The 27,154-nt window shown below is 37.1% G+C and overlaps 1 protein-coding gene across 6 annotated transcripts; it reads left to right on the top strand.

Moving 5' to 3' along the window:
* Positions 1 to 570: 570 nt before the first annotated feature.
* Positions 571 to 22,229, top strand: LOC135089654 (protein argonaute-2-like). Of its 6 annotated transcripts, none has more exons than XM_063985534.1 (20): positions 588 to 719; positions 8,072 to 8,123; positions 8,496 to 8,705; positions 8,938 to 9,143; positions 9,453 to 9,527; positions 9,672 to 9,803; positions 10,131 to 10,305; positions 10,486 to 10,628; positions 10,981 to 11,060; positions 11,319 to 11,427; positions 11,829 to 12,062; positions 12,352 to 12,574; positions 12,869 to 13,012; positions 13,695 to 13,854; positions 14,509 to 14,668; positions 17,827 to 17,907; positions 18,420 to 18,652; positions 18,921 to 19,050; positions 19,397 to 19,596; positions 20,684 to 22,229. In XM_063985534.1, the coding sequence occupies exons 2-20, from the start codon at positions 8,114 to 8,116 to the stop codon at positions 20,790 to 20,792; spliced, it is 2,814 nt and encodes a 937-aa protein (XP_063841604.1). In that variant the 5' UTR covers positions 588 to 719; positions 8,072 to 8,113; the 3' UTR covers positions 20,793 to 22,229. The 6 variants fall into 6 exon arrangements, with proteins under 6 accessions (XP_063841602.1, XP_063841607.1, XP_063841604.1 ...); XM_063985535.1 differs by having other exon boundaries at positions 602 to 649; XM_063985532.1 differs by lacking the exon at positions 8,072 to 8,123 and having other exon boundaries at positions 571 to 719.
* Positions 22,230 to 27,154: the final 4,925 nt, after the last annotated feature.

The raw sequence follows: 27,154 nt of genomic DNA, 5'->3' as shown, positions 1-27,154 counted from the left end.
CCGGCAATTTGGATTTATATATCCGAGATTTATGAGAAAGCTCAAGGAAGCTGCGCAGGATTCTCTTCAAAATACACACACTCGTACGGTGGTAATGGAAAGAGGTTTCCGAAATTAATTCTTGAAATGAGTCATTACTCCCTGTCTTGTTCGATGATCACCAATTGAATGTGAAACATGATAAATACGAATATGATTATATACTTAAGAGAGAGAGAGAGAGAGACAGAGAGAGACTACTTCCCCCCCCCCCCACACACACACACACACACACATACACACACTCTCTCTCTCTCTCTCTCTCTGAAAACGAAAATTGATTTCTTTGTACTATTAAAGAAATTTATCACTAAAAATAACGAAAATGTAATTGTCAAGACTATTTTGTTGATTTCACCAAGATTTAAGTAAAAAATCAAATGATTTCGTTTGAATTTTTCAATCGATTGAATATTTTTCAGCTGCATATTTAAGAAGCTGTAACTACGTTTTATTTCGTAAAAATAGCTATTTTTAGAGCTATATAACAAAAAAAGTTAAAAGAATTATTTTTTTTCTGGTTGAGTGCCAAACAATACTGAGGAAAGAGAACCGCCGCGTCAGTCTTCCTCGGACAGGAAGTCACTAACGCCATTTTCAACACTTCCAAGTCTGAGATTTCTCTAGTTTCGTCCTTAAATTAGCGACTATTGTAGAGTTCATGTACCCTGTCGGGCAGCGTAAGTATTGGCGGGGTGTGTGGCAGCGTTGTGTAGCCTTAGCCAGGGCGGGACGGAGCGTGAGGGGGACGCTCCCGTGAGGTGACCTGGTTCACGGCGACGCCCCGCTGTTGACCTGACCCACGTGGAAGCCCCGCCCACCACGGCACCAGGTGGGTCAGGAGCAGTAGTACGGTGGGCCAGGAGTGAGTGCCAGGAGCCGCGGCAGCACCAGGAGGGCCACCCCGCCGCGCCGCCCCCAGCACCAGGGTCGCGCCTCACCCGCTGAGTGAGGGCAGGGCTGTGCTGGGCTGCGGGTTTTGTCACTCTTCACACTTGTAGGGGCCTCGGGATGCACAGAGTCCCGCCTGGCTGGGGGAGTTATGGTATGGTGGGGCTGTTTTCACCACTTCCTGGTTTGCAAAATGTCGGTTGTTGTTTGTTTGAATAACCTTCACTGTGTGTATTTGTTCATCTATTTTCCTACCATTTCGATTCCTAGTTATTCAGTTTACTTATCATTATATCCAAAGTAACGTCTTAAGTGATCCATTTAGTATAAGCATATTAAGAAGGTTACTAAAGCAAATAATAACCTAGGTGTCTGCTAAGGGCTACCTATTATTAGTAGTAGTATTTATTCAAGGCTGGTGGAAATAATGGATCGTTTTATGTATAGGAATCAGACCAATTAGCATAGGGTCATCCCTACCAAAGGCTTCTTTTTTAAGTGCATCCAATTTTAAGTTGACAGGAATTTCTCGTACTAAGTTGACACATGTGTTTTCTGTTCAATAGTTGCGTTAGGGGGCCTGGAGTGCCGGGTTAGGCAGATCTGTTCCTCCAGGATGTAAAAAGGGTTGTCCAAGGCCAGGCATGAGAGGGACCACTTGAGTCTCCTGCCAGTGTGTCACTCCTGGGTGTGCAAGTGTTGGGTGGCACGGAACACAACAATCCATATTGATTCTAGTGTCTCAGTTGTGGCTCTCCATCAGCTCATGTGTGTTTTGTTGAGATGCTTGCAGCAAACCTCTCATAATCAATTTAATTTAATTTAATTTAATTTTTTTCATTTATTTATTTATTTATATTTTTTCAAGGGCACGTTGAGAACTATTTATGTAACCTAAATTCTTATTGATCAGTTGACTGATTCATATATATATATATATATATATATATATATATATATATATATATATATATATATATATATATATATATATATATATATATATATGTGTGTATGTGTGTGTGTGTGTGTGTGTGTGTGTGTATATGATTTTGTCTGCTTGCCTCCTACAATTGAGAATGGATTGATTTTTTGAAGCTGTAACGCCAAAGTTTCATGTATTGATCTGATGAGGTCATTGACTCCACCACTAGTGTCTTGATAGAAAGTTCTGCCACAGTTTCTAAAATAATTTGTTTATGTAGTTTTTTTATGATGTTCTATAATAATAATACATAGAGAAAATAAATCTAACTCATTGATTTTCAGACTTGAGTGATTTCTAGGAACATTGGTAAATGTGGTTATGAGTATGTTTGCAAACCATACTGTTCATATAGTTTACATTGAATATTAATTACTGAAGCACCTAGACTGTAATGTATACATTAAGAATATACTCTGGCTTTTTAATAAGAGAAAAGGAAAACAGTAATTTTATTGAAATTAAAATTTTATTAAAAAATGCATCTAGTGTATCTAATAATGGTGTTAAGATAAAAATAATGTACGGATGACCAAAACCATCCAGTTTACATGCTTCCAGCCCAGTACTTGTTTGTGGTAGTTAGTGGTTAGCAGGAATGCTGGGATACAATTAATTACTCAATAAGGTGACTTGTTTCTTGCAAATTTTATAAAAATATGGTAGAACCATATCGCTACAATAAAACTATTATTGTACAGTGGAACCTTGGTTCATGAATGTTCCTGTTCACAGACAGATTTTTAGAAAAATTTTTGTATTGGTTCACCGATGGTATTTAGGTGTGTAAACATGTAAACACCCCGCAAGACCAGACACCAGCTAGTCCCCTTGATGAGGCATCCATCACCCTATTGTAACTTGTGGTTGATCATCATACACTGGGAAGTCTCTTAAGCATAAGACTATAGCTTGTCACTGATTTTAAGGTCATTTGCTATCCCAGCTGTTTGAGGTGGGGTGTCAAGAATCCCTGGATTACAGACATGGGACTCAAACAAGGGACATGAGCTGGAATTTGGAAAGCACGTACTGCCATGAATAAGGCTAAAATCCCTGCTTTGCACAGACTTGTATGCTCCAATATTTTCTTCCAGCCAGCGTATGCTTGATGCAAGGCAAGATTTCGTGTCTTTTCCTCTTGAATCATCATTACTGTATGTTTTCTGTGTATGTGTGTTTTGGGTGAATCTTCACAAAGTAGGGAAACAAATGTCAGCTTTGTTATTTAATTTCTTGCTGCAGCTGCAACAGCTGTACTGCAAAAAAAAAAAATAAATAAATAAAAATAAATAAATAAATGAAAGGTGTCACACTACTGTGGTGCTGCCACATCATGCCAGTGTGTGTATATCTGATAACAGGACATGTATCGTGTTTAATATCTGGACGTGGTCGATTATTGAATGTCCAGATACTGGAGGAATCACTGTAGCATAGTGGAACCTCGATTACAAAATGCCTCCCTTTTTTAACAAATCAGTTTTTTACAAAATTTTGGACCCATTATTGCTTTGCAGGTGCCATAATTCAGTTCTAGAATGAAGTTACTTGATTTCAGATATTAAAAGTCATAGCAAAAGCTGCCATTTATTACTAATTTATAGTTTCTATAAACATTTACTTAGTTTTTATATATATATATATATATATATATATATATATATATATATATATATATATATATATATATATATATATATATATATATTTGGAGGAGAGAGTGTAAGACAGTAATTTGATCTTTGAAATAAGGTAAATGTGATTCCGTTGAAAAGCATTCATGTGAACAAACAGCTTTTGGTACTCAGGAGTAATCCTGAGTCACCTTTGGCTCTCTCAATGATCCCCAATGCCATCAGTACTGCATAATTGCATTTTTCCAGTAGCTTTCCCTAGCAGCAAAATGTCTAAGTGTTATGATCACCTTCATTTTGGTGGTAAGTGGATTGCTCCTCTCTGTGTCCCTCTGTAAGCCTTCCTTCACTAGATCATTGACAAAGAGAATACCTGCATAGTCTAAACAGTATCTTCTGATGAGTTCTTTGTCACTAAGTTCATTCAAAGCAACTTTCAGGATAAATAATTTGTGAGCTGGAGATGTTGTGAACCAGCCATCTTGGCTGTGAGAGCGTCTGTCATAAGCCGTTAAGACAGGGTAGACTGGTATCTGGGAATGTATTAATCCATCTTACATTGATTTCTGTGGAGAAAATAGTTTGGTTTTCGAACATTTCGGATTTCAAACAGCATTCAGGAACAAATTAAGTTCTAGAAGTTCTGCTGTAAGTTCTACTGTACTGTATTTGACAATATGAATGACATCAGAGCCAACTTGCTAATGAGATGAATAGCAATAGTGTCATCTTCCTTCTGTAGCTAGTACTGACTGTGATGAATGTAATTTCTACAAACTGATTAAGTGACCCTAATGTAAATGAGGTACACCATCTACCTTGATCCCTTAGATAAGACAGTTATATATCCAACCTGACAAGGTCAGCATTGGCTCCCTTGTCCTCCTGAAGGATTTCCATATTCATATTACGATTGACAGTAATGCATTAGATCCCCAGGCTTTTGTATAGTAATGTATATCTCATTTTGGGATGCATACAAAACTAAAGTAGTTTTACTATGAGGTTTGTATCAGGTTGTTCCATGTATTTTGGTTGAGTTGATGTGGAGTGATACACTAAGTAGGCATACTCTGGTGGACATGCTCTGTTTGGCCTTGGAATATAGTTTGTGTGTATTTACATTATTAGTTGAGGATTTCATGGATTCTTGTTCATCAGGGCAGTTTTAGGGCAGGCTTCATTAGTCACCTTATGCTAACAGATCATAGCCTTTGTTGTGTTCATATAACTATGTAGCATTTTTTTTTTTTTTTTCCCCAGTAATTTTCCTGTGATTTGTTTGCCAGTCATCCTTTCTGTAATACATAATTCATTCTTTTCTTCACATTATGACTGTAAAAGCTGAGTTGCATGGTAAGCTGAAAAGTTGCAAGCCACGCATGACCAGCATATCCTTTAGCTAGTTGATATATTTTGCTTTTGAGTGGGTCCAGGAGGCATATTGTGCTATGCTTCTTGAGGGATTTGAGAGCAACATGGTATATACAGTAAATTAATAGTTAACCAGGACTCAGGCATCCAGTACTCTCAAGCAGCTGTCACACGCCAAAATATAACAACAGCAATATTCAGGGGGTTAAGATTATTGTAAATAATACTCTAGATCACCCCCCTTGCACATTGATGTGCTGTGCCATCCTTGTCCCTGAAAGGCAGTCCTATAGCTAGCCAGTGTCTGTTACCACATGGCTTGAGTGCATGTTGAGGCATAATCTGTGTGATTTACCAAGTTATCTCCCATGACACTCTTTGAGAAACATAACCTTTTCTCCCCTTGTGCTTGCTTATGTAAGGCCTATACACATCATGCCTTGCACCACATTGTATCTGTAGTGTTGAAAAATCTCCAGCTACTATATACCGTGGTATTTGGCTGGGGCAGATGGGTGTGTTGTGTTGAGTGTGGAAGGAAACCCTTATTGGCAGGGACACTTCTAATGAGGATGGACTACAGCTCCCCAGAAATTATCCACAATGTGGTTTGCATTGAATGGATGACAGGAAACAGAATTTTCTTCTTTACATTATCAAAGAAACTTCATAAAATGTAAAATTTAGAGGATATAAGATAAAAATGTAAGGACTGCCAGTCTAAAAAGTCACAACAGTATTCTCTTTTCTCGTCTGAATTGTGCTGTGAAGCCGTCCTCTTCCCACGAGCCAGTGCTCTCTGATGCCTCAACACCACACTCCATAGTTCATTACAAAGCATAGTATTGACTGGCCTCAACAGTCTCTCTCTCTCTCTCTCTCTCTCTCTCTCTCTCTCTCTCTCTCTCTCTCTCTCTCTCTCTCTCTCTCTCTCTCTCTCTCTCTCTCTCTCTCTCTCTCTCTCTCTCTCTCTCTCTCTCTCTCTCTCTCTCACTGAGGTCTCAACTGTGTATTACTTGTGGTGCAGTGTAAGCAGATTTTGCCCTTTTGAAGCAATTACACACACACACACACACACACACACACACACACACACACACACACACACACACACACACACACACACACACACACACTGTTGCTGGTCTGTTCCTGCTCATGCACACAATAGTGTAATTTACTGCTCTTTTCTAGCAGTGGACTAGGGTAGGATATGAAAGGTTAGATTAGGCATGCATCATGAAGTTAGGAAGTCACATCAACTGACACCTTGTAAGTGACGTCAGATGCTTCTAGATACTGTTACGCTCTAGTCAGTACATTAATGATGGTGAGTGCTCATGACCAGTTACAATCTCATCCTGACAAGTATAACTTGTGTAAAGTGCAAGGTAATTTGTCAGTGATCATAGACAGGGAAAAATAATCAGCAAATGTGAGTAGCTGCTTGGAGGACAGAGGACATCAAAAGCCCTTACTAACCATCATTAGTTCACAAATCACTTTTCATTCATGTGTGCAGGTGAATTTTGTAAATTATGTTTAAAAACAGGTAAGATTCAACCAATTTGCATGCCAGATTAACCTTGGATGCCTGTTACTTGGGAATTTACTGTGTATATATCTTTATTTCAGTTTATAATGAGATATGTGATGAATTTGCAGGTTTGGGATAAATGTGTTGCTTAGGTAATTGTTCCTAAAAAGAGAATTAATTTCTACATGGATTATGTCATATTAGCATTAGAAAAGACGCTGCTGGGGAAACATTTTAACTGTAGGCATTAGGCAGTAATCTCAGTTGTGAGGATATCTGTATTATTGTCTGTGTTAAGTAGGTTAGAACTCTAGTATTGTAGTGTAATTCTCACCACCACCTCTACCTCCCCACTTCTTCACCACCACTATCACAATCACCTTCAAATATGGTGCTGTGTGTCATAGTTATAGTCAAACACATGTCTTAAGTTGGCCTAATTTAATATTTAAGCAGTTGTTCATTGAATTACCTTGTGGTGGGACCAGTGAGTTTTATCAGATGTCATGATTTCTCCTGGAAACTTTAATACAAGTGAACTTTAAGTTGAAATTACTACTCAGTTTGTAGTGACTTGTAAAAAGACACTCGAAAGAAGAGGACAGTGATTGTTGATGGGAATAAGATGGTGGCTGATGGACTCTATGGAATTTCAAGTCACACTATATATATATATATTTTATTTATTTATTTATTTTTTTATTTGTACAATACAAGAGTACATGTGTACTTGTATCATGGCCTGCAAACATTCTTTTATGACTTCGATATTATATCAGTGATTGAAACATCATAATAATGGGCCAGCACAGTGATACCAGTGACTAATGTTTTCAAACAGTAGGGTGAGATGTACCAGATGTGTGCCAGCCAGGGCCAGCCTGCTGCCAGGCCTCTGCCAAGCTGCTGTCAGGCTACTGGCTGGCCTGTCTCACTCTCACCACAGTGCATGATGGAATGGTTTCCCCTCCTTGGTCTACCTCTCCCACTCTTCATTGTTATGTTTGCTTCAAAACTATATCTTTGTTTTCTTGACAGTTACCTATATACACACACAGGCTCATTTTCTGTTTGTAGAGTAAGGGAAGATTTTGTTGAAAGCTTCTTCCTTTAAATGCAAGTTCATGTGTTAAAGTCCATATTTATTAAATGGAAATACTTGACTTGCATATCTGTCTGTGTCTGATGCCTGTTCCTAAGAACTGCCCCCCCCCCAACACATTTAAAGAGAGACTGTGACAGAAGTCTCTTGTATAGATTGTTGAATTGTAATCTTATACAGTCTTGTATAGCATACATTAAATGCTTTATCATAAATAATGGAATTCCAAAAGCAACTTTTCACTGTAACTGTTTACACAACTATCCCTCTTTTGGTGATAGATTACATAAGGGAAATCTTTTCTTGTTATTGTTTTTGAGTCCCTATGAACCACCTTCCTTGCTTTCATCACTCCCTTTGATATTTTGAGTCCATATGAACCACCTTCTTTGGTTTCATAATTCCCCTTGGTATGATTGGTGGTGGTGTATATTAATGACTAAGTGTGTCCACTATGCTTTAGTGAACTCCACCTAATCATATTTTATCACTTATCCAAATTTCAGTGATAATTTAAAAGAATATTGCCCAAAGCCATTGGCAAAGGAATGACAAAAGGTAATTATCCTATGTAAGGAATTAGAATTAATTCTAAAGTTAGGCTAAATAAGAATAGCTTTCCTAGTATGTGGAAAGATATTTTTATTGTGTCAGGAGTTTGGAAGATGTGGGGAAGGTGAGTGTGTCTGGCTGTGTTGGTGTAGCCCCCCAGGCCCGGGACCCAAGGACCAGCTGACTATCCCCCAAAAGCCCCACCCAGTAGTGTGTACAGAAGGGGTGCTTGTGTATGGGAGGCTGTAGGTGGAGGGTGCCAGGTCATGTCAGGTTTTTAACATGGAGGAGGTGGACTCAATTATGTGTTCAGCTGGATCCATCATCTGTGAAAGATTATCCTCCTTGCATTTGCTGACATATTTTGTTTTGTTATAGCACCTGGTCCTCCTGGCCCTCCCGGCCCTCCCACGGGCCCGGGGGGACCCCCAGGACCAGCTGGCCCCCCAGTGCCCCGCCCCATCACCCTACCTCCGGGACCCACCCCTGCAACTGGACCAATAACAACCATAGTGGCGCCTGCTGCAACGACACCTGCTGTGGCCACTGGCACAGGAATATCAGCCCTGCTGCCCCCAGAGCTGCCAAGTATGAGTGTCTTTCATGTTGTGTTCTCTCACTCAAATTTATATGTGAACTATCATTATTAATATGTTCATCAAATATTTCTGACATGCAGTTCTAATCCCTGTAATTAAGTAACAGGTAGTTTTTCCTAACTATTAAAGGATAAAAAGGTAAGTTCTTTTTACCACTGATATACTTTGTTTTAACTAATCCACTTTGAGTCGTTACTGCAATGTATAGCTTCTCTTAACAGCATTCGTGGCACCAAGAAGACCCAACCTTGGGCGGGAGGGTCGGCCCATCACCCTGAGGGCCAACCATTTCCAGATCTCCATGCCCAGGGGCTATATCCACCACTACGATGTTAGCATTCAACCTGACAAGTGCCCCAGAAAAGTTAACAGGGAAATTATTGAGACTATGGTCCATGCATTCCCAAGGATCTTTGGCAGCTTGAAGGTAAGAACACTGGATAGGTGTTTTCCTGGGTGCTGTTGGTGCTATAGGTTGTGAGGCTATTTTTGAAAGCTTTACATTTTGATGTTTTAAAGTTTATGAAGTGTTGAATAGTATATTACCTTTATGGTTATTTAAGTTTTGAATGTTGATATTTGCATTTTAATTTGTCAGAAATTTGATGCAGAATATTTTTTTTATGCAGTACATCTATTTTATTTATTTATTTATCTATTTAATTAATTAATTAATTAATTAATTAATTAATTAATTTATTTATTATTATTTATTTATTTTTTTATTTGTCCTCAGCCTGTATTTGATGGAAGAAGCAATCTCTACACCAGAGACCCTTTGCCCATTGGGAATGAAAAAATGGAGCTGGAGGTAAGTTTTGACACATTAATTTTGTCTTCTTACATAACACATCTGAATATTGATATAGTGAAAATTGGTAGGAAAAAAAATTTTGAATGTGTATTTATCCGTGGCATCCAGTGAAAAGATGATTGACAAGTGTTTGCATTACAGGTGACACTGCCAGGGGAGGGGAGAGACAGGGTATTCAAAGTGGCCATGAAGTGGCTGGCACAGGTGAACCTCTATACCCTGGAAGAGGCACTTGAGGGCCGCACCAGGACCATCCCCTATGATGCCATCCAGGTGAGGAATTAAAGGCAACAGAGCTGTTCTGAAAATGAAAATTTCCATAAAGTAAAGAATTATAGGTTTGTTTATCTCTTAGCATACCAGATTGATTCCAGAAAATATTATTGATGAATTAAGTAAGTGTGTGTAGGAGACTCATCAACAAATCATACCACTCTTCATATATACATCGACTCTCCTCTGGGAAGGTGTGAATTATATCTTATTAGGCAGTATTCATGGCTGTTGTAGCATTTAAGATGTTGAAATATTGCAATTTATTGTGATAATAATAATTAATGAGGTCTTGTATGGTGCCCTCTCTGCACTTTACGCCTTTAGGCGCTGGATGTGGTGATGCGCCACCTGCCCTCCATGACCTATACCCCGGTTGGTCGGTCCTTCTTCTCGGCCCCAGATGGTTACTACCACCCGTTGGGGGGAGGGCGAGAGGTTTGGTTCGGCTTCCACCAGAGTGTCCGTCCCTCACAGTGGAAGATGATGCTCAATATTGATGGTGAGATTTCCAAATTTTTCTTTTTATGTATTCTTTTTATTGATTAATTTTCAGTTTTTCATTTGTCATAACATGCTAAAATAAAATGGAAGTGTCATTACTCATAATTGTGTTGACCAGAATCTTATTATGCTATTACAAATTGTTCAAAGTGCTGAAGTCTTTGTTTTTGCTTTATAGTTTCAGCAACTGCATTCTACAAGGCCCAGGCAGTGATAGAGTTCATGTGTGAAGTCTTAGACATCAGGGAAATAGGAGAGCAAAGGAAACCCCTTACTGACTCGCAACGAGTGAAGTTCACCAAGGAAATCAAAGGACTTAAGGTAGGCGTTAATGTTTATCCCAACACAGTATTGATGGCCAATGTGTGTAGTACTTTGTGAGGAATGAAGTGAATTATGTGTATAAACATTGAGGCATTCACAATACCATTTTGTCATTTTGAATATAAAAGTCAAATTTATTACACATTTGTTAATATATTTTTTATGTAGTTTTTGAGTGATAAGTTCTGACATTATAAACAACAGCAGTGGGACTGCTCAGCCATCCCGCTGTGTAAACTATGAAAAGTGTTCTTTACATTTACACCATATCTAGCATGTGGGAAGTCCAGTCCAGGGAATGGCTCTGAGGAAGTGAATGTTACCATTGGTGTTTTCTACCTTGTTTCAGATTGAAATTACACACTGTGGAACTATGCGAAGAAAGTATCGCGTATGTAACGTCACTAGAAGACCTGCACAGATGCAGTCGTAAGTTTCTCGAGCCAGTATTGGAAGGTTTCTTAAACACTGCTGTTGTGAAAATTGATATGTTCTGCATGACTCAAGCGCATACATGCCAGAAGAAATCTGTTCTTACTTGAGACATCTAAAAAAATACTTTTATTATGTAAGCACTGGGAAGGACATGAAACAAATAAATATTTATTTATTTGTTTTAATTTTTTTATTATTTATTTTATTTATTTATTTTTGACTTGTACCATAATGAGTGTACACATCTTTCAGATTCCCATTGCAGCTTGAAAACGGCCAGACTGTTGAGTGTACAGTGGCAAAGTATTTCCTTGACAAATACAAAATGAAACTCAGGTTCCCTCATCTACCCTGCTTACAGGTTAGTAAATTATTTTTCTTTATTATTTCATTTATTTGCTTACTTCTTAATTAATTAATTAATTAATTATTTATTTATTTATTTATTTATTTATTTATTTATTTATTTATATATTTATTTTTTACAGCTGTTATATAAGTTTATTTTCTTTATGTAAATAATCATCCATTTTCAAGAGTGCATAGAGAAGTTACTTTTCTTGAGTCGATACACCCTACTTAATATATTGCTTATTACACACACACCTTATCAGTCCAGATCAAAGTCTCTTGGCAACATTCCTTTCTTTAAATATGGTAACAAAATGTTTTTTTGTTTTTTTATATTGATAAGTCAAGTCTTAGCACTAGTTAGCAAGACTGATATTTCAGACACCATATATGGAATGGTTATGGTTTCAGGTTGGTCAAGAACACAAGCACACTTACCTCCCCTTGGAGGTCTGCAATATTGTTCCAGGCCAGCGGTGCATCAAAAAGCTAACTGACATGCAGACTTCCACAATGATCAAGGCTACTGCAAGGTCTGCCCCTGATCGAGAAAGAGAAATTAACAATTTGGTTCGCAAGGCAGACTTCAATAATGACCCATATATGCAAGAGTTTGGGCTGACTATCAGCACTGCAATGATGGAGGTAGCCAGGGTGTCCTACTGTGAAGTCTTATAAGACTTACATTGTCTTTATGAAAAAATTTTGTATTTAAAGAAAATTTTTTGTATATATATATATATATATATATATATATATATATATATATATATATATATATATATATATATATATATATTCATTTAACTAATAGTGATGCATAATTTGTTCTGGTGCAGACAATACATGGAATTTTGCTTTCACTCTTGAATAAAGTCAGTCAGCCTTCTTGTGCAGTTCTGATCTCATTCTGATAAAATCTATACTTGTGTAGGTGCGAGGGCGTGTCTTGCCACCCCCAAAGCTGCAGTATGGAGGTCGCACCAAACAACAAGCCCTCCCCAACCAAGGGGTGTGGGATATGAGGGGCAAGCAGTTCTTCACAGGAGTAGAGGTGCGGGTATGGGCAGTGGCATGCTTTGCCCCTCAGCGTACTGTCCGGGAAGATGCACTTCGCAACTTTACCCAGCAGCTACAGAAAATCAGTAATGATGCAGGTGAGTGTAGGATTCAAGTATCCAAGGATGGAAGAAATAGAAATGCATTCACTGTGATATTGGAAAATGATCACAGTTGAATATCATATTACAAAGGGTGATGTGAGTTAATAAGGAACTAATTTTTTTTTTTAATGTGCATGAGTGAGTAGCTTATGGTTACCCTAAAAGTATTTTAATTTAAACTGGGGATCTTGCTTTATTTTCAAGTAAGGCTATGCAGTCATAGGCTCTTAAATCTGACCGCACTTTAGATTAGATTACTGACAAGGTTATTTGCTTGATTGTTCACAGGGATGCCGATCATAGGCCAGCCTTGTTTTTGTAAGTATGCCAATGGGCCTGACCAAGTTGAGCCCATGTTCCGGTACCTGAAAAGCACCTTCACTGGTCTGCAGCTGGTGTGTGTGGTGCTGCCTGGCAAGACTCCAGTCTATGGTAAGTCCTCTTGCTTCTTACTCTTTACTAGTGCTTATTAAATTATGCATAATTTGATGAAAGGAAAGAGGTAAAGGTATTATACTTCGTTAATTGCCATCCTGCATTATGTTACAAATATTTTTGATGTGTAATTCCATTGAGAGAAGGAAATTGGAAGTATTTTTGTCAATTAATTTTTTTATAATGATTGCTTATTGTTGCTAACAAGCTTTAGAAAAATTACTTTGTTTTCATATAATTATTGTCAGTACACAGATTGTTGGTGAGATTAATCTAAAATTAAATATAAGGTCCTCACAAGCAAAAATCTCATTAATGCATAGGTCTTGATTTTTCTATTAAAAATGCTTTTATCTTATTTTCTGTATATGAAGGCATGAAGTTGGTGTGCACCACAAGTTGAGACTCTTATTTATACATATATATATATATATATATATATATATATATATATATATATATATAAAATTTTAGCTTACTATACAAGAGGATCAAATTCTGCTCTGAAGTTATTGTGCTAGCATAGCAATTCCACTTTGTAAATATTCAGGATTGCAGCTTGTTTGGAGACTTAATATAATTTAGATAAATTGAATGTTACTGTATTTAAACCAGATGTAGGTTGTGAGTGGAGGCTCTGTGTACTTAGACCTAGACTCACCAGGGTTTTCTGTTCCAGCTGAAGTGAAGCGGGTTGGGGACACCGTTCTTGGTATGGCCACCCAGTGTGTACAGGCCAAGAATGTCAATAAAACATCTCCACAAACCTTGTCAAACCTCTGCCTCAAGATTAATGTCAAGTTGGGAGGCATCAACTCCATTCTAGTCCCAGGCATCAGGTATATATATATATATATATATATATATATATATATATATATATATATATATATATATATATATATATACTCGTATATATATATTTATTTATTTATTTATTTATTTATTTATTTATTTATTCATTTAATTTTTTATAGTAGGGGCACTGGCCATGGGCAACAAATTGTAACAAGTAAGGGGAGGGGAGGAGGCACTCAGGTGCCAGTCACTGAACAGAATTGAAAGTGTTACTCAAAAGTATAGGATAAGTGTCTTGAAGTGGAAGATATCAAACTACCAGGATAATGTAAATGGCTGGCTGTTTTGCTGTTTGTTAAATAATGTGGGTGGTTTGCTTTATTTTGAATATAAATCAAATTTGTCATATAGTACTTAATAATAATATGAAAACTCATTCTTTGAAGTAAATCTGTATTTCCAACATTCCTCAAGAGTTATGTTAATAGTATAGAGAAATGCATGAAGGAAAATCAGACATGAGAGCACAGCTCTCTCTCTCTCTCTCTCTCTCTCTCTCTCTCTCTCTCTCTCTCTCTCTCTCTCTCTCTCTCTCTCTCTCTCTCTCTCTCTCTCTCTCTCTCTCTCTCTCTCTCTCTCTCTCTCTCTTTTTATATCGAAGTTCCCTTATAGAAACATTACACCTTCCCTCCTAGACCGAAGGTGTTCAATGAGCCAGTCATATTCCTTGGTGCTGATGTGACTCACCCTCCGGCGGGTGACAACAAGAAACCGTCCATTGCTGCTGTGGTGGGATCCATGGATGCTCACCCATCACGTTACGCTGCAACTGTTCGAGTGCAGCAACACAGACAGGTGGGTTTTTTCTCCCTAAAAATTAACCTTGCTATTGCATCATGATGTGTAACATCTACTTCAGTAATATTATTAATATTTATCCTCTTGATCGCTACTCACATATCTATGGTTTAATGTATTAACTGAGGTGCTACTAATCATCCATTTGTTTAAATTGTTCTGTGATTTTTCTTACAAATCTACTAGAGAATATTCCTTTGATAATTAAGTTAAATTTTCCCATTTTCTCTTCTCTAATGCTAAAATGATAAGAGAACAGAAGCACATCTGATTAACCCTAGGAACTACTAAATGAATAATAGTGTTTTGGGAGTAGGATGTCTTGAGACTGACTGTTGTTTTGGCCTGTGGTCGCACATTTAATATGTTTGTAATTGAATGAGAAGATTGCCTTTTCTTGAAGAATCTATGGCCATGTTTTTTTTTTTTTTTTTTTTTTTTTTTTTTACATCAGCTTTGGTATTAAGCTTTTATAACATCATGGTATTACAATTTACTGCAAATATAAAAGGCTTTGTGATATCATTGGCTCTACAACAATACTGGTAATTTAAACTATAGTAATATAGTTATTGTTATTGCACGTGTATATGGGTCCAATGTTATGTTGTTTCTCGTTATCATCTTGATATCTCACTTCTCTAATGAGAGCCTCCAGTTGGGGAATAGTCTTGGCAAAACTCACCCTAGGATACCCTTGTCTTGACTCGATTTCTATCCATGCTATGTGTATTTTACAGTACTGCCTGCAGCTTGTATCTTTATAAATGCTAGAAGGGTATTCATGTAAATGCTGTTTATGAAAGTGACACCCTTCTGGGTTGATATTCCTACATGGAGTTCAGCATTTCCTTTAGGTCTTAGATGACAGTTTATGGAACTGGATTAACAAGTTATTTGTTAAGTTGTTCACTATATCAGGACACTACATGTTGGGTTTTGGTGGACAGAATAACACATGTGGGCCTATGTACTAATATTTAGCAAATCACAGAACATTAAATTTGCAAATTTAATATATAAAGGAATGATTTTAAGAATGAAAGAGTTGTGTCCTCCCTATGAAGAATGAATAAGGAACTTTTATTTATTTGGGGCTTGTGTCTTTCTTGTTTGTCAGTGTTAGTGTCTTTGTGAATAGAAGAAGTGGGCCTGAGGCTCAAAGAAATTGAAGGACACTAGGTAGTGGCACTTACAGTGCTATGAAGGAAACATGACTAAAAATTTGTGAATATATGATCCTTATCATGCTTGTTACTGTTAGTTTTAGTTGTTCATTTCAACACAAGTCAGAATGAGATGCACTTGCTATTATGAAGGTATTTCGGAAATTCAGCAACTGTTGTCTAGGATAGTTAATGACATTATTGTCTAGTATGTTCATATATGTATATATTAGACTCCTGTACCATGCTTTTTTAAGGTGTACAGGAAATAGTAGATTGTAATTATGAGGTAAAGTAATGAAGGGATTTCATATATGACAAGTCCTATTATCTGCATCCATTGGATGTAAGATCAAAATTATGAATGTGTTGCAGATAAAGTGACTATCTTTTCTTCCAGTCTGATGAAAATAATTGTAAATTTTAATTATGGTTAAGAGAAAGCAGCTGACATATGTGGAGATTGCTTTGTATCGATTAAAAAAAATAGATATTAAAGCAAAATATAACTCAGAATAATCAGCGCAGTCTTGAATTTAAAGGAAAAAAAATGGCAAAAGAAAATTTTGAATGATTTGGTGGTAAAATGGCACTACCCTCAAAAAAATGGGTTCAGAATATTATTCATTTATCTTGACAGTTTATAAGGCCTGCATGGCAGCCTTTCATCCCCAAATGTTATGGTGTTGGTGCTTTGTTGTTTCTGCAGTATGATAACTTGTGGGATTGTAAGACTGCTGTGCAAGGACTTATGATAGGCTGTGCATGTGACTTGTTTTCATTTTTGTGGATACTTATCTTTGTTGAGACACTTGCCTTACATAATTTTTGGGGGAAAAAGGTTAAAGAAAGTGTGGTATTCTTATTGGAACTACAGATGTAATTTGTAATAAGGAAAGTACATAGGATTTATTTTTCTTTTATTTACTTATTTATTTATTTATTTATATTTTTTAAGATTTTTAGGGGTACTGGGAAATATATTAGATATACAGTCTTCTGCATGGAAGTTACATGAAGCTCATTTAAATGGAAGGAAACATTTTTACATTATTTAGGATAATCTTTCTAAAAACAGGATGGAGCAAGGTATGGGAAGCTATAACAAAAAGCAGTTTCTGTAAGCAGTAAATTAAGAAATCTAGGAAAGTGAAGGGAATGAGGGAGTGTGTAGATAAATAGATTTATATTTGGCTTTGTGCTCTGAGAGATAGTCTTGTCCATCAGAGGACTAAGCCAGGCAAGCAATATTACAAAGCTCATTGTCAAAAAGTTAAAGATGAGTTGACTTGTGTCTGTCTTCTGGATTTGCCACTTAAACCACATGGTCCTAAGACAATGTTTATATATTTCTAAATCCATTTTTATAAATAATTTTCATATACCTAATATTAGAACATATTACTCAAATTTTATTCTACTTATAGAAAGCAGTGTTTGATGTGCTTCCTTGATAATAGTCAAGAACTTAAATTGTTTTAACTCTTGAAGGTGAGGGGATAGACTCAAATCAACACAGCTTTTCCCAAAAGTAAGACATTTTTTTTATAATCATTGAGAGGCAGGAACATGGCGGTGAATGCCTGTGTAAGGAATTGGGTTGTTGTAATGACAAGTAAAGCTACATTATTCCTGCCTGTAATGATCTGAAAAAATGAGCAGTAGTTTCAGAGTTCGTAATGCTGCACTTCATTTATTATGTAATGGTAAGAAATACCATAGTTTGCTAAGATGATATCATAAGGAACTTTTTTTCCAAACATCTCTCAGCAGCAGAGTGCTGGATAGTTGTTTGTTATATGTTGGGGAAGTCTGGTGTCTCTGGAACCTATGCCTTGCCACCTAATGGCTTGTTCCTTGTGTACAGTGCCAGTATTGCATAATTTCTCCATGAATTATGCAGATGACTGATCCCTCATGTTTTGAAAATAAAGTAATGGATTATATGAGGAAATTTAATGTCAGTGAAATTCAATTTGACATTGACAGAATGGATCAACAGCACAAGGCCAAAGTGCCAGTGATGGCTCGCGACCCAGACAACTGACTTTCGCAAGGACAGCGCATGATGCAAGTATTTTTCCTTTTTTGAACCATTCGTAACAGTCTGATTGTTTCTTAAGCATTTTCAAAATCCTTGTTAGCATTACAGATCCATGGACTATAGTGGCACCCTTTGACAAGTAACATAATTTGTCATGAAAAAGACTATTTCACCATTTGGCAAATCCAGAAAATAAACACAATTTTGAAACTCTTTACTGTAATCTTAACAAGAAGTTGTAGCCTGTGTTGATGCTGGAGAATCTCGAGTGTGTGCAGGAGGATTTTCCTTTATGAGAATTTGTATCTGGGATCAATTGCTCTCCCCCTCCCTGGGCTCCTTCAGCATCGTTCCACTCATTATTTGAAATTCATCATCTATTTCATTAACTTGAAAATACTTCATTTTAGTTTTTTTCCTGCAATATCTCACTTGTTACAAACTGTGGTCCACTTGAGGTTCTATATAGAGCATGAGAGATGGGGAAGTAGAACATTTCAAATCCTGTATCCCTTCATTGGTTTCTACTCTATAACAGGAGGTAATTCAAGAACTGTCCTCCATGGTAAAGGAGCTGCTCATACAGTTCTACAAGTCCACAAGATTCAAGCCCAACAGGATCATTCTGTACCGTGACGGTGTGAGCGAGGGACAGTTCCAGACAGTCCTGCAGCATGAGCTTACTGCCATGAGGGAGGCCTGCATCAAGCTAGAGGCTGACTACAAGCCAGGCATAACCTATATTGCTGTACAGAAGAGACACCATACCAGGTCAGTCTCTGCACAGTTAATTTGTATCAGATCACAGAGGCTGATCCATGTAAAAATTTAATTTGCATTTCAAAATCATGAGTATAATTGGGCTTTTGTCAGTTAAAGTTAGACCAGGGTTATCACTTCAGTGGTTTCTCAAATAGGTTGCAAAGATATTCCAACCTATTTATTGTGATTTTCATGATAAATTTGAAATGCTCAGCAAATAAAGATATAGATCATTAGCTGTTCTCAAGCATATTATGATTGTAAACCTTCCCTGCAGGTTATTCTGTTCAGACAAGAAAGAACAGAGTGGCAAGAGTGGCAACATTCCTGCAGGTACCACAGTGGATGTTGGCATTACACATCCAACAGAATTTGACTTCTACTTGTGTTCCCACCAAGGTATTCAGGTAAGTGTGGATCTTTGTGGAATTGCTTAACACTCTCTCCTATCAAACAGGTAGTTTAGTTCACTTGGCTCTGTATCATGATTGTTACAGAAATTTAGTTCACTTGGCTCTGTATAGTGATTGTTACAGAAGTTCCTTTCATTTGGTTCTGTTTCGGGATTGTTACAGAAGTTCCTGAATTGACAGGTATCAGATAGTTTAGTTTACTTGTCTTCTAATTAGGGATTGTTACAGAAGTTCCTAAATTGACAGATATTAACAAGTCAGTACTACAGTATCATTAAAGCTTGATGAGGGGAAGAAAACATGTTTTTAATCCTATTAAGTAACAAAATTATTCCTCCAGGGCACGAGTCGACCCAGCCATTACCATGTCTTGTGGGATGACAACCACTTTGACAGTGATGAGCTTCAGTGTCTCACTTACCAGCTGTGTCACACTTATGTCAGATGCACCCGCTCCGTCTCAATACCTGCTCCAGCCTACTATGCTCATCTGGTTGCCTTCAGGGCTCGCTATCATCTCGTCGAGAAGGAGCATGACAGGTTGGGCTGGAGTTTAATGATTTATTGTTGCTTCTGAGATGAACATTGTATCACTTTCCAGAATTTATGAATATGAGGGCAGTTATAGTTGTAAATATTCCTGCATAACATGAATAGGCAGACTGACCAAAGAAAAAAATTGTGATTTAAAGCCACATTACATCAAAAACTACTGTTTTTTAGATTGCTATCTAATAGTCAAAGCACTTAGTACCAGGTAGAATTTACATAACTTTCTTGTCTTTCTGAGCATACATTACACACACACAATAATTAATAGTAATCATCACTCTAGTATTGCAGAACTTGAGTTTAATTTGAAATTTATCTCATGTGGCAGCACATAATATTCAATTTATGCAAATTAATTTTTCAGTTTTCTCATTAGATCTAGCCATTTTGTGCAATACAGGCCTATCATCAATGGCAAGTGTAGAGGCACTGACTGTTATTTCTTGTGGATTAGTGGGAACAAGGAATTTCACTAGCTCCTGTCCATAGATTTCAAACTTCTCTTTCCTCACTCATCATTATCTCTCTCTCTCTCTCTCTCTCTCTCTCTCTCTCTCTCTCTCTCTCTCTCTCTCTCTCTCTCTCTCTCTCTCTCTCTCTCTCTCTCTCTCTCTCTCTCTCTCTCTCTCTCTCTCTCACATACACACACACACACACACACACACACACACACACACACACACACACACACACACACACACACACACACACACACACACACTAGTGCAGCTTTCATCCCCCCACTTGACGAAAATATAATTTTTACATCTATCTTATTCATGTAGTCTCGTAACACTAATTTTGCTCAAATTCACATACCTAACGTGTGTAATATAATTAACTGCTAATTAGGTCTATATTTGAAAACAGTGTTATTAAGGAACTTGTTTATTAATATAAGCATGGGTAGAGCATCTGATGATTGGTCTTTCATATCCTTAGCCCAGTGTGTAGTATTTTTCACTTTACTTGTAGGTTAAGTAGGTTCAATTTGACTTATAAGCCAAGATGTTGAGAAAGACCATAATTTTGACTTCACAGACAATTCCAGTAATCTCAGTGTGTCTCCTTCCAGTGGTGAGGGCTCTCACCAGTCAGGCAACAGTGAAGACCGCACTCCCTCGGCCATGGCTCGGGCTGTTACAGTACATGTGGACACCAATAGGGTCATGTACTTTGCTTAATGGGCCCTGGGTCTAGTCCTCTAGAGGGTCACTGCCCTTGTGCAAGTCTCCTGGACGCTCCAGCAGATCTACTCGTCGATGGTCGTCGTCGTGTCAGCGTCGTAGACTGACACTTATCTTATCTGGTTGGATTGTCCGACTTAAAAAATCTTTCACAAAGATGGAAATGGTATTTGTGATCAATGTTGGGGTTCTCATTGTGATATTTTTGGAAGAAGTTTTGTTCCAGGTATTCCACTACCTCTGAATACCTGTGAGAGAGGAGGGATGGGAGATTGAGGGGGATGGAATGAAGTGTTTGGCCAGAAACAAATGGAGACTTCTGTCATGGCCATCCCCTCGAGGGAGTTCCAAGAAAAGTTTGTCAGAGTAGATTAGATAAGATTTATGCTTTTGTTAGAAATCTCAGACATATTACTGTTTTGTTTTTATACTTTTCAAAAAAAATATAGTTGTAGAAACGAAAACATCTGGAAGTGTTGGAAAATTAACGTTGGTGGCATTCCTTGAAGATGTTTGGAGGTTGCTAATGCCAGATGTACTCTAGCATATTTTAGAGTGGGACTTTTTCCAATAGGTTACAGTTTATTATGTGAATTCTTCCATAAATTCACAAGTTAGATTTTTGTACCAGACTCATGTACCTGCAGGAAACGTGTAGAAGTCCCTGGCCTCACGTGCCTCCCACCAGGGGCTTTTCATTGTTGAGGCAATTAAGTTTTTTCTCTCCTTTCTATCAGCAGCATTATGTGCATTTCTTACATCGAGTTATTTGAGGAAATGTAAAGCCGTAGCATTCTGTGTGACTTACCTTGAGGTGTTCATCACCTTGGTGAAGGGATGCCCCCAGGTGACTTTGAGCAGCAGTGAGGCTCCCATGGAGATTGTTAGTGTCAGTCTCCTGGGTTTGTACTGTTACTGTCTCAACAGTGACGGGTCTTAGTTGTGTGTTGTTTGTGGTGTAACGAGGCTGGGGAATCCAAAGCCACTATGACATGGACTTTTATTAACTAAGGTAATAACTTTTGCAGTCACATTTTTTACTGCCATTTTTTATTTTATTATTTATAGAAGGTAACCTGGTACCTTGGTGTGGGGCTGGTGCTCTCCCTGCTCAATTTTGGAGTCAATACTGCTATTGTTCAAAAATTGTCTCCATCATAATCATATTCATTTAAGTGTCACAGTGTTGAAAGTGATGCCTGAACAAAAAGGGGTTGAAATGTGGATGTCTCTAATTTGCATATTTTCTCTTTTCCTCACAAGAAATGACTTCAAGAACTGACTAATGTATATGGCAGTGTTGACTTTGTGATGCAGGTGTTGGGTGCATCTTTCTCACTCATGAACCTGATTGCACGTGTGTGTGTGTGTGTGTGTGTGTGTGTGTGTGTGTGTGTGTGTGTGTGTGTGTGTGTGTGTGTGTGTGTGTGTGTGCATGCACATGTGCATGTATGTGTGTCTTGTTTTGTGTGTGTGTTTCCTAGTCTCAGGCCAGCCCTACTGAGCACTAATACGCAGAATGGCATACATTTTTATTTATGAAGTTTCCTAGCATTGTAATTATCCATATTGAGATTTCTAGTTTCACTAGTTCTGGCCTGATACCAGAACATGCAATATGCCACCATTATTCATAAAAAAAAAAAAAAAAAATAACAGACTGAGTGGCAGCATGGTTTGGTTGAAGCAACACAGTTTATGAAGAGCAGCCTGGGCTTGGGTGCCATATCACTTTTAATTCTAGCTCATATAATGCCATTAGGCAGGTGCAGCTACAATAGAGTATTGACAGTCAAGCAGCAACTCTCTCTGCCTTGCCTGTGAGTAGGGCATCAGTCTTCCTAAAAGTAGTTACCAAGCACCTTAAACTTCTTTGTACAGAAATTAGTTCAGTGTGAAACCATTGGGTCCATTTCTCAATCTTAGAACCTTTATATCATTATCAGAAAATCATTGCTTTTTCATCACACTTAAGTAGTAGTGTAATAATGAAACTGAAAATTGTAACTTAGTAACTCGTTAGTATTCATTTAGCTCTGCCATGAGAATTTCAAAAGATGTACTTATTGAGTGCATTTTTATTTCCAGTGAGTAGATGTGCGTGGCATTATGAACAAGCTATCTTTCAATTCTCACAAATTTGTACTTTATATATTTAAACTGGTCACCTTTATTGATAGATTTAGTATAAAGAACAGATGACATCAGAGTTGTCATAAGATTTCATAAGGTTATCAGTAATCGAGGCGTATCTTGTTCACTTTTGAGATGTAAGTAGAATATGAATGAAAGGACATCACTGGGGCTATTTAGCACTCTTGTAGAGGGTTGCATCACTATTCTTAGCAGGTATGGGGTGAGTCTTTGGCATTGTTTAGTTTGATTAGTTTCACTGAGGTGTTTGAAGCTTGAGATTTGTCTCGTTGGTTGCATTAATTATTTTTCAATTTGTGTCATGGTAAAGTTTTCATTTACACGTGGCCTGCTGCTTTACTAATACTCTTGTGTAGGTGAATGATCACATATCCTTTATTTATCAGGAAGTTGGAAAATGCTGCCCTATTCATCATTCTCCTATTCCTATGGTTTCTTCAGTGATTCTTAAAGGTATTCTTGCAAATGGTACTCATGTAGATGATTCATAACAAAGACAATAGTATGGACTTTACTCTTCCAAAAGTTGTACTATTCTTCCAGTAATGCCTGTACTAAGTCATTTTCAACAAGATTTTTTGAAAGAAGCTATTGTATCCCAGTTGCTGTAAGTGACAGTACCAGTTTGACATCACTGTGGCATGGGTTATGGATGGTCTCTTCATAGCTAGTGTGAAAGGTACTTAAAAGAAGAGTGAGAGCAGCTCCCTCCATAGTAAACATCCCCTTGAGATCAAGTTGCTGCTGCTACTACATGAGTATTAGTGTAACTTACCTAGATTGTGTATACCTGCACTCTTTTCATTGGCTACAAAGAACAAGTTGTTTTGTATAACAAAGTGACTTGTTCCTCATAAAGTAAGATGTAATTATATTTCTTGCTCCTAAATGGAATGAAGATCACATAGGTAACTTACATTTCATAATTTCATATCATTCACTAAGACTTGCTGACTTGACCACAAAAAAAATATATGGCCCATTTAATTGAACTCCCATTTTGGAGGTGTAAACTATTTTGGCTGACAGTTATATTTTAAGCTATGGTTATCTTCAGTCATGACATCATATGATCTTCCTCATTTTGGAGAAGGTTAATTATATGATTAATTTATATTTTTACTTTTTTTTGGGCTTGACCAAAGATTGAGAATGCAGATGTATATTACATTTTCACATAGGGATATATTTTAACAGCTTACAAATTACTTCTGAATAGACTTAGGCATTAATAAAGTAGTATAGCATTTATCTAGCATTAAGGAGTAATCATGGGTGAAACACAAAATGGCTGATGACTGTTGCAAATAAGACAGCTGGTGTCAAGGTTTGTTTTGACTCCCAGAAAGATCACACTTTCACACAGAGTACATGTGGGAGCAAAATCTACACTAGTATGGAATTTCAAACACTTGGTCCTGTTTTGTCTAAATCCTGGAACAGTGCAGTGTGAAACAACAATTGTGTATTGTATGATATTGTGCAAAAGCTTAGGGTCTGCACTGTTCTAGGGCCATGTTTGCTGTGACAAACATCATTCTTTGTTTGTCAAAGATGTGATCAATGTTGAGCATCTCTGGCTGCTAATGCAATGCCATTTTTCTCTCGTCGCTTCTTATTGTAGGAGAGCCACATCACACCCCCTCTTATTATATTGTGTGCAAGAATATTTGCATGTAAATATATAAGCTGCAAATACTTAAAAGGTCATATTAGTTATTGTGTTTCATGTATGCATATATTTGTATGTATGCTTAGATTCACATGGGTTAAATTCCAGAACTGAAGAGCATGCATTTTTTTATACATTCCTGCATAAACATATCACTTTGAAAATAATATATCACGCTGTAGAATATAATCAGGAATAGGCTCCTTAAAGGGGTGTAAAATTTCTAAACTGTATAACTGTTCAGTGTGTCACTTGCAAAATTCAGTTACAGAGGAAGGAAAACTGCATATGATGCATTTTAGATGGCTTAGTCCAAGGGCAGAAGTCGAAGGACATGACCATGAACTCTTCCCTATACAGTAATTTGAAATAGTTATGTGATGAATGTTGTTGAGAATAACAATTTAAAAACAATCAGTCAGTACTTTTCTATATTTCCCCTTAGCAATCCTAGTTTTTGAACATCAGCAGTGACTATTATGTAAATTTTCAAAGATTACATTGCTTGCTACAGAATTGCCTATTCACCTATGCATCAGTGTTTGTTAGAAGTTTCTTTCCATTCCTATACTGTCCTCTACATATTTTACTGAAGACACTTCATATACTGTGCTACATAGGTCCCTTACCCATCTTCTCCATCTGCCTGAATCATTCCAGTTTATGTTTTACCCCTGCTCCAACAGTTGTGTTACCTTCTTTGCTTGTTTCCTCATCTTGCTTCACATTCCATTTCCACATTGAACCAGCATTTGTTGGGGTAGGGACCATACTACTATAACCTACCTTTATAGCTTTTCTTCACCCTGAGTGTCTTACTGTTGCTGTTTTACATATTACATAGTAGAGGAGTAATATGTCTTAAGATTTTATTCTTTTTGACTTGCATTTTGTATGTTCATATAGCCACAGACTTCTTTTTTATTGAATAATTTTGTTATACAACACCTCATATTCCTTGGTAGTATTTTTGCTAATAGTGTTGTGGTATTACACTATAGCTTAGGGCCTTCTTATGTCTAAGGGGAAAGCTTCACATGTATTGATTGATGGAATCCATGGTTGGATATGGATCTATATATTTAGAAGACTTAATAATTCCATATTTATGAATTTTTCCCAAATCAGTCTCACAATAATTAGACCGTCTTCATTGTAGCTCACAAGCTCATCATGACTTGTGGATTGAGTTTCATGTGGTGTGAAATAACAGTTTACATTAGCATAACGTTAATCAAGTAATTCCAAAATCAACTTTTGAAATTGGCCAGGTTCTTATTATAAAAAGCATATTTTTTGTCTGGAATTTGTGATTTATAGCTTTTATCATGACATAAACCACTGCCATTGTACTTTTCACCATCCAATCCTCAGATTTAGTGTTTATATTATATGCATCACTCACTGTCAGTTATCAGTGCATACATACATTATATACATGCATGCATAAGCACAGTCCTGAACAGGTACTTGAAGCCAGCCTTTAGCGCTCAATCATGGTAAGTTAAGCCCTAGTAAATCTGTAAGCACAAGGATTTGTCTTGAAGCTCATTCTTACTGTTGTCAGTTGCTTTTTTCTCCCCATTTAATTTATATAGATATGATGAGGCTGATCCACTTGTCCTGTGTTCACAGTGATGCAGGCTGGACAGTGCTCACGGACCTGGTTGAGTTTTGGCAAACATATCATTCATTTTGTGAGGGGTGACACTTTATTTGTAGTGTTGGTAGATTACATATTTGTAGATTTATTAGTGTTGTGTGTATTAGTCATATCTAACTTAATACGGAAAAGATTCTGTAGTCATAAATGATATAGATGTTGTAATCCATGGTTGAAAATGTTGTAAATTCAGGCTTGGGTAGGTTTTTTATTTTTATTTCTTTAATACAAATAATCTCATCATAGTAGATGTGGTGAGATTTCCCTTGTTTATGATGTATTTGGTATCTGTAGTATGATTTCTAATGTCATTGATTTTGTGCATGATACTTACCTTCAGACATTACTCGGATCAGGTTTGAGTTTGTTAATATTTGAAAGTGGAAAACTTTTTTGTTGCCTATTGAGGTATGAACTGCTTATGGAGTTCCCAAAAAGAAAAACTACAAATACTGCCGGTAATTGACCAGATAGGATGGTATTTCATTGTTCCACAAAATCTCCATTGAAGTAATGGTAATGTAAAATTAATACAAGTGGTACTTGGCCAAACTTCGTCATTACTGCACAGAGAAAATTACAAGTTTAAATTCTTAGGAATGAGTGCAAGAAAGCAGTACAAGAGAGACATAAAGTCTGTAGCACACTAATGGTCTTGAAGCAGGAAAGTTGATGTAATAAATTATGTAGAGCAACTTGAGATGAGAGATTACAACTTTAAAACCATATAAGAAGTTAGCATAGTCATTCACCATTAGTAAAGCAATTTTGATATTCTTGTGAAGATGGAAACCCACAGCTGTGTTGAGCATTTGTCAAGGTGGTGTGGTTGGTGGTGAAGTGAAATCCAGAGCATTGGAAGAAGTGTGT

The sequence above is a fragment of the Scylla paramamosain genome, chromosome 33, assembly GCF_035594125.1.
Source record: "Scylla paramamosain isolate STU-SP2022 chromosome 33, ASM3559412v1, whole genome shotgun sequence".
NCBI lineage: Eukaryota > Metazoa > Arthropoda > Malacostraca > Decapoda > Portunidae > Scylla > Scylla paramamosain.
Note: the sequence above shows the minus strand (reverse complement) of the source record. Positions and strands in the feature narration are given on the sequence as shown.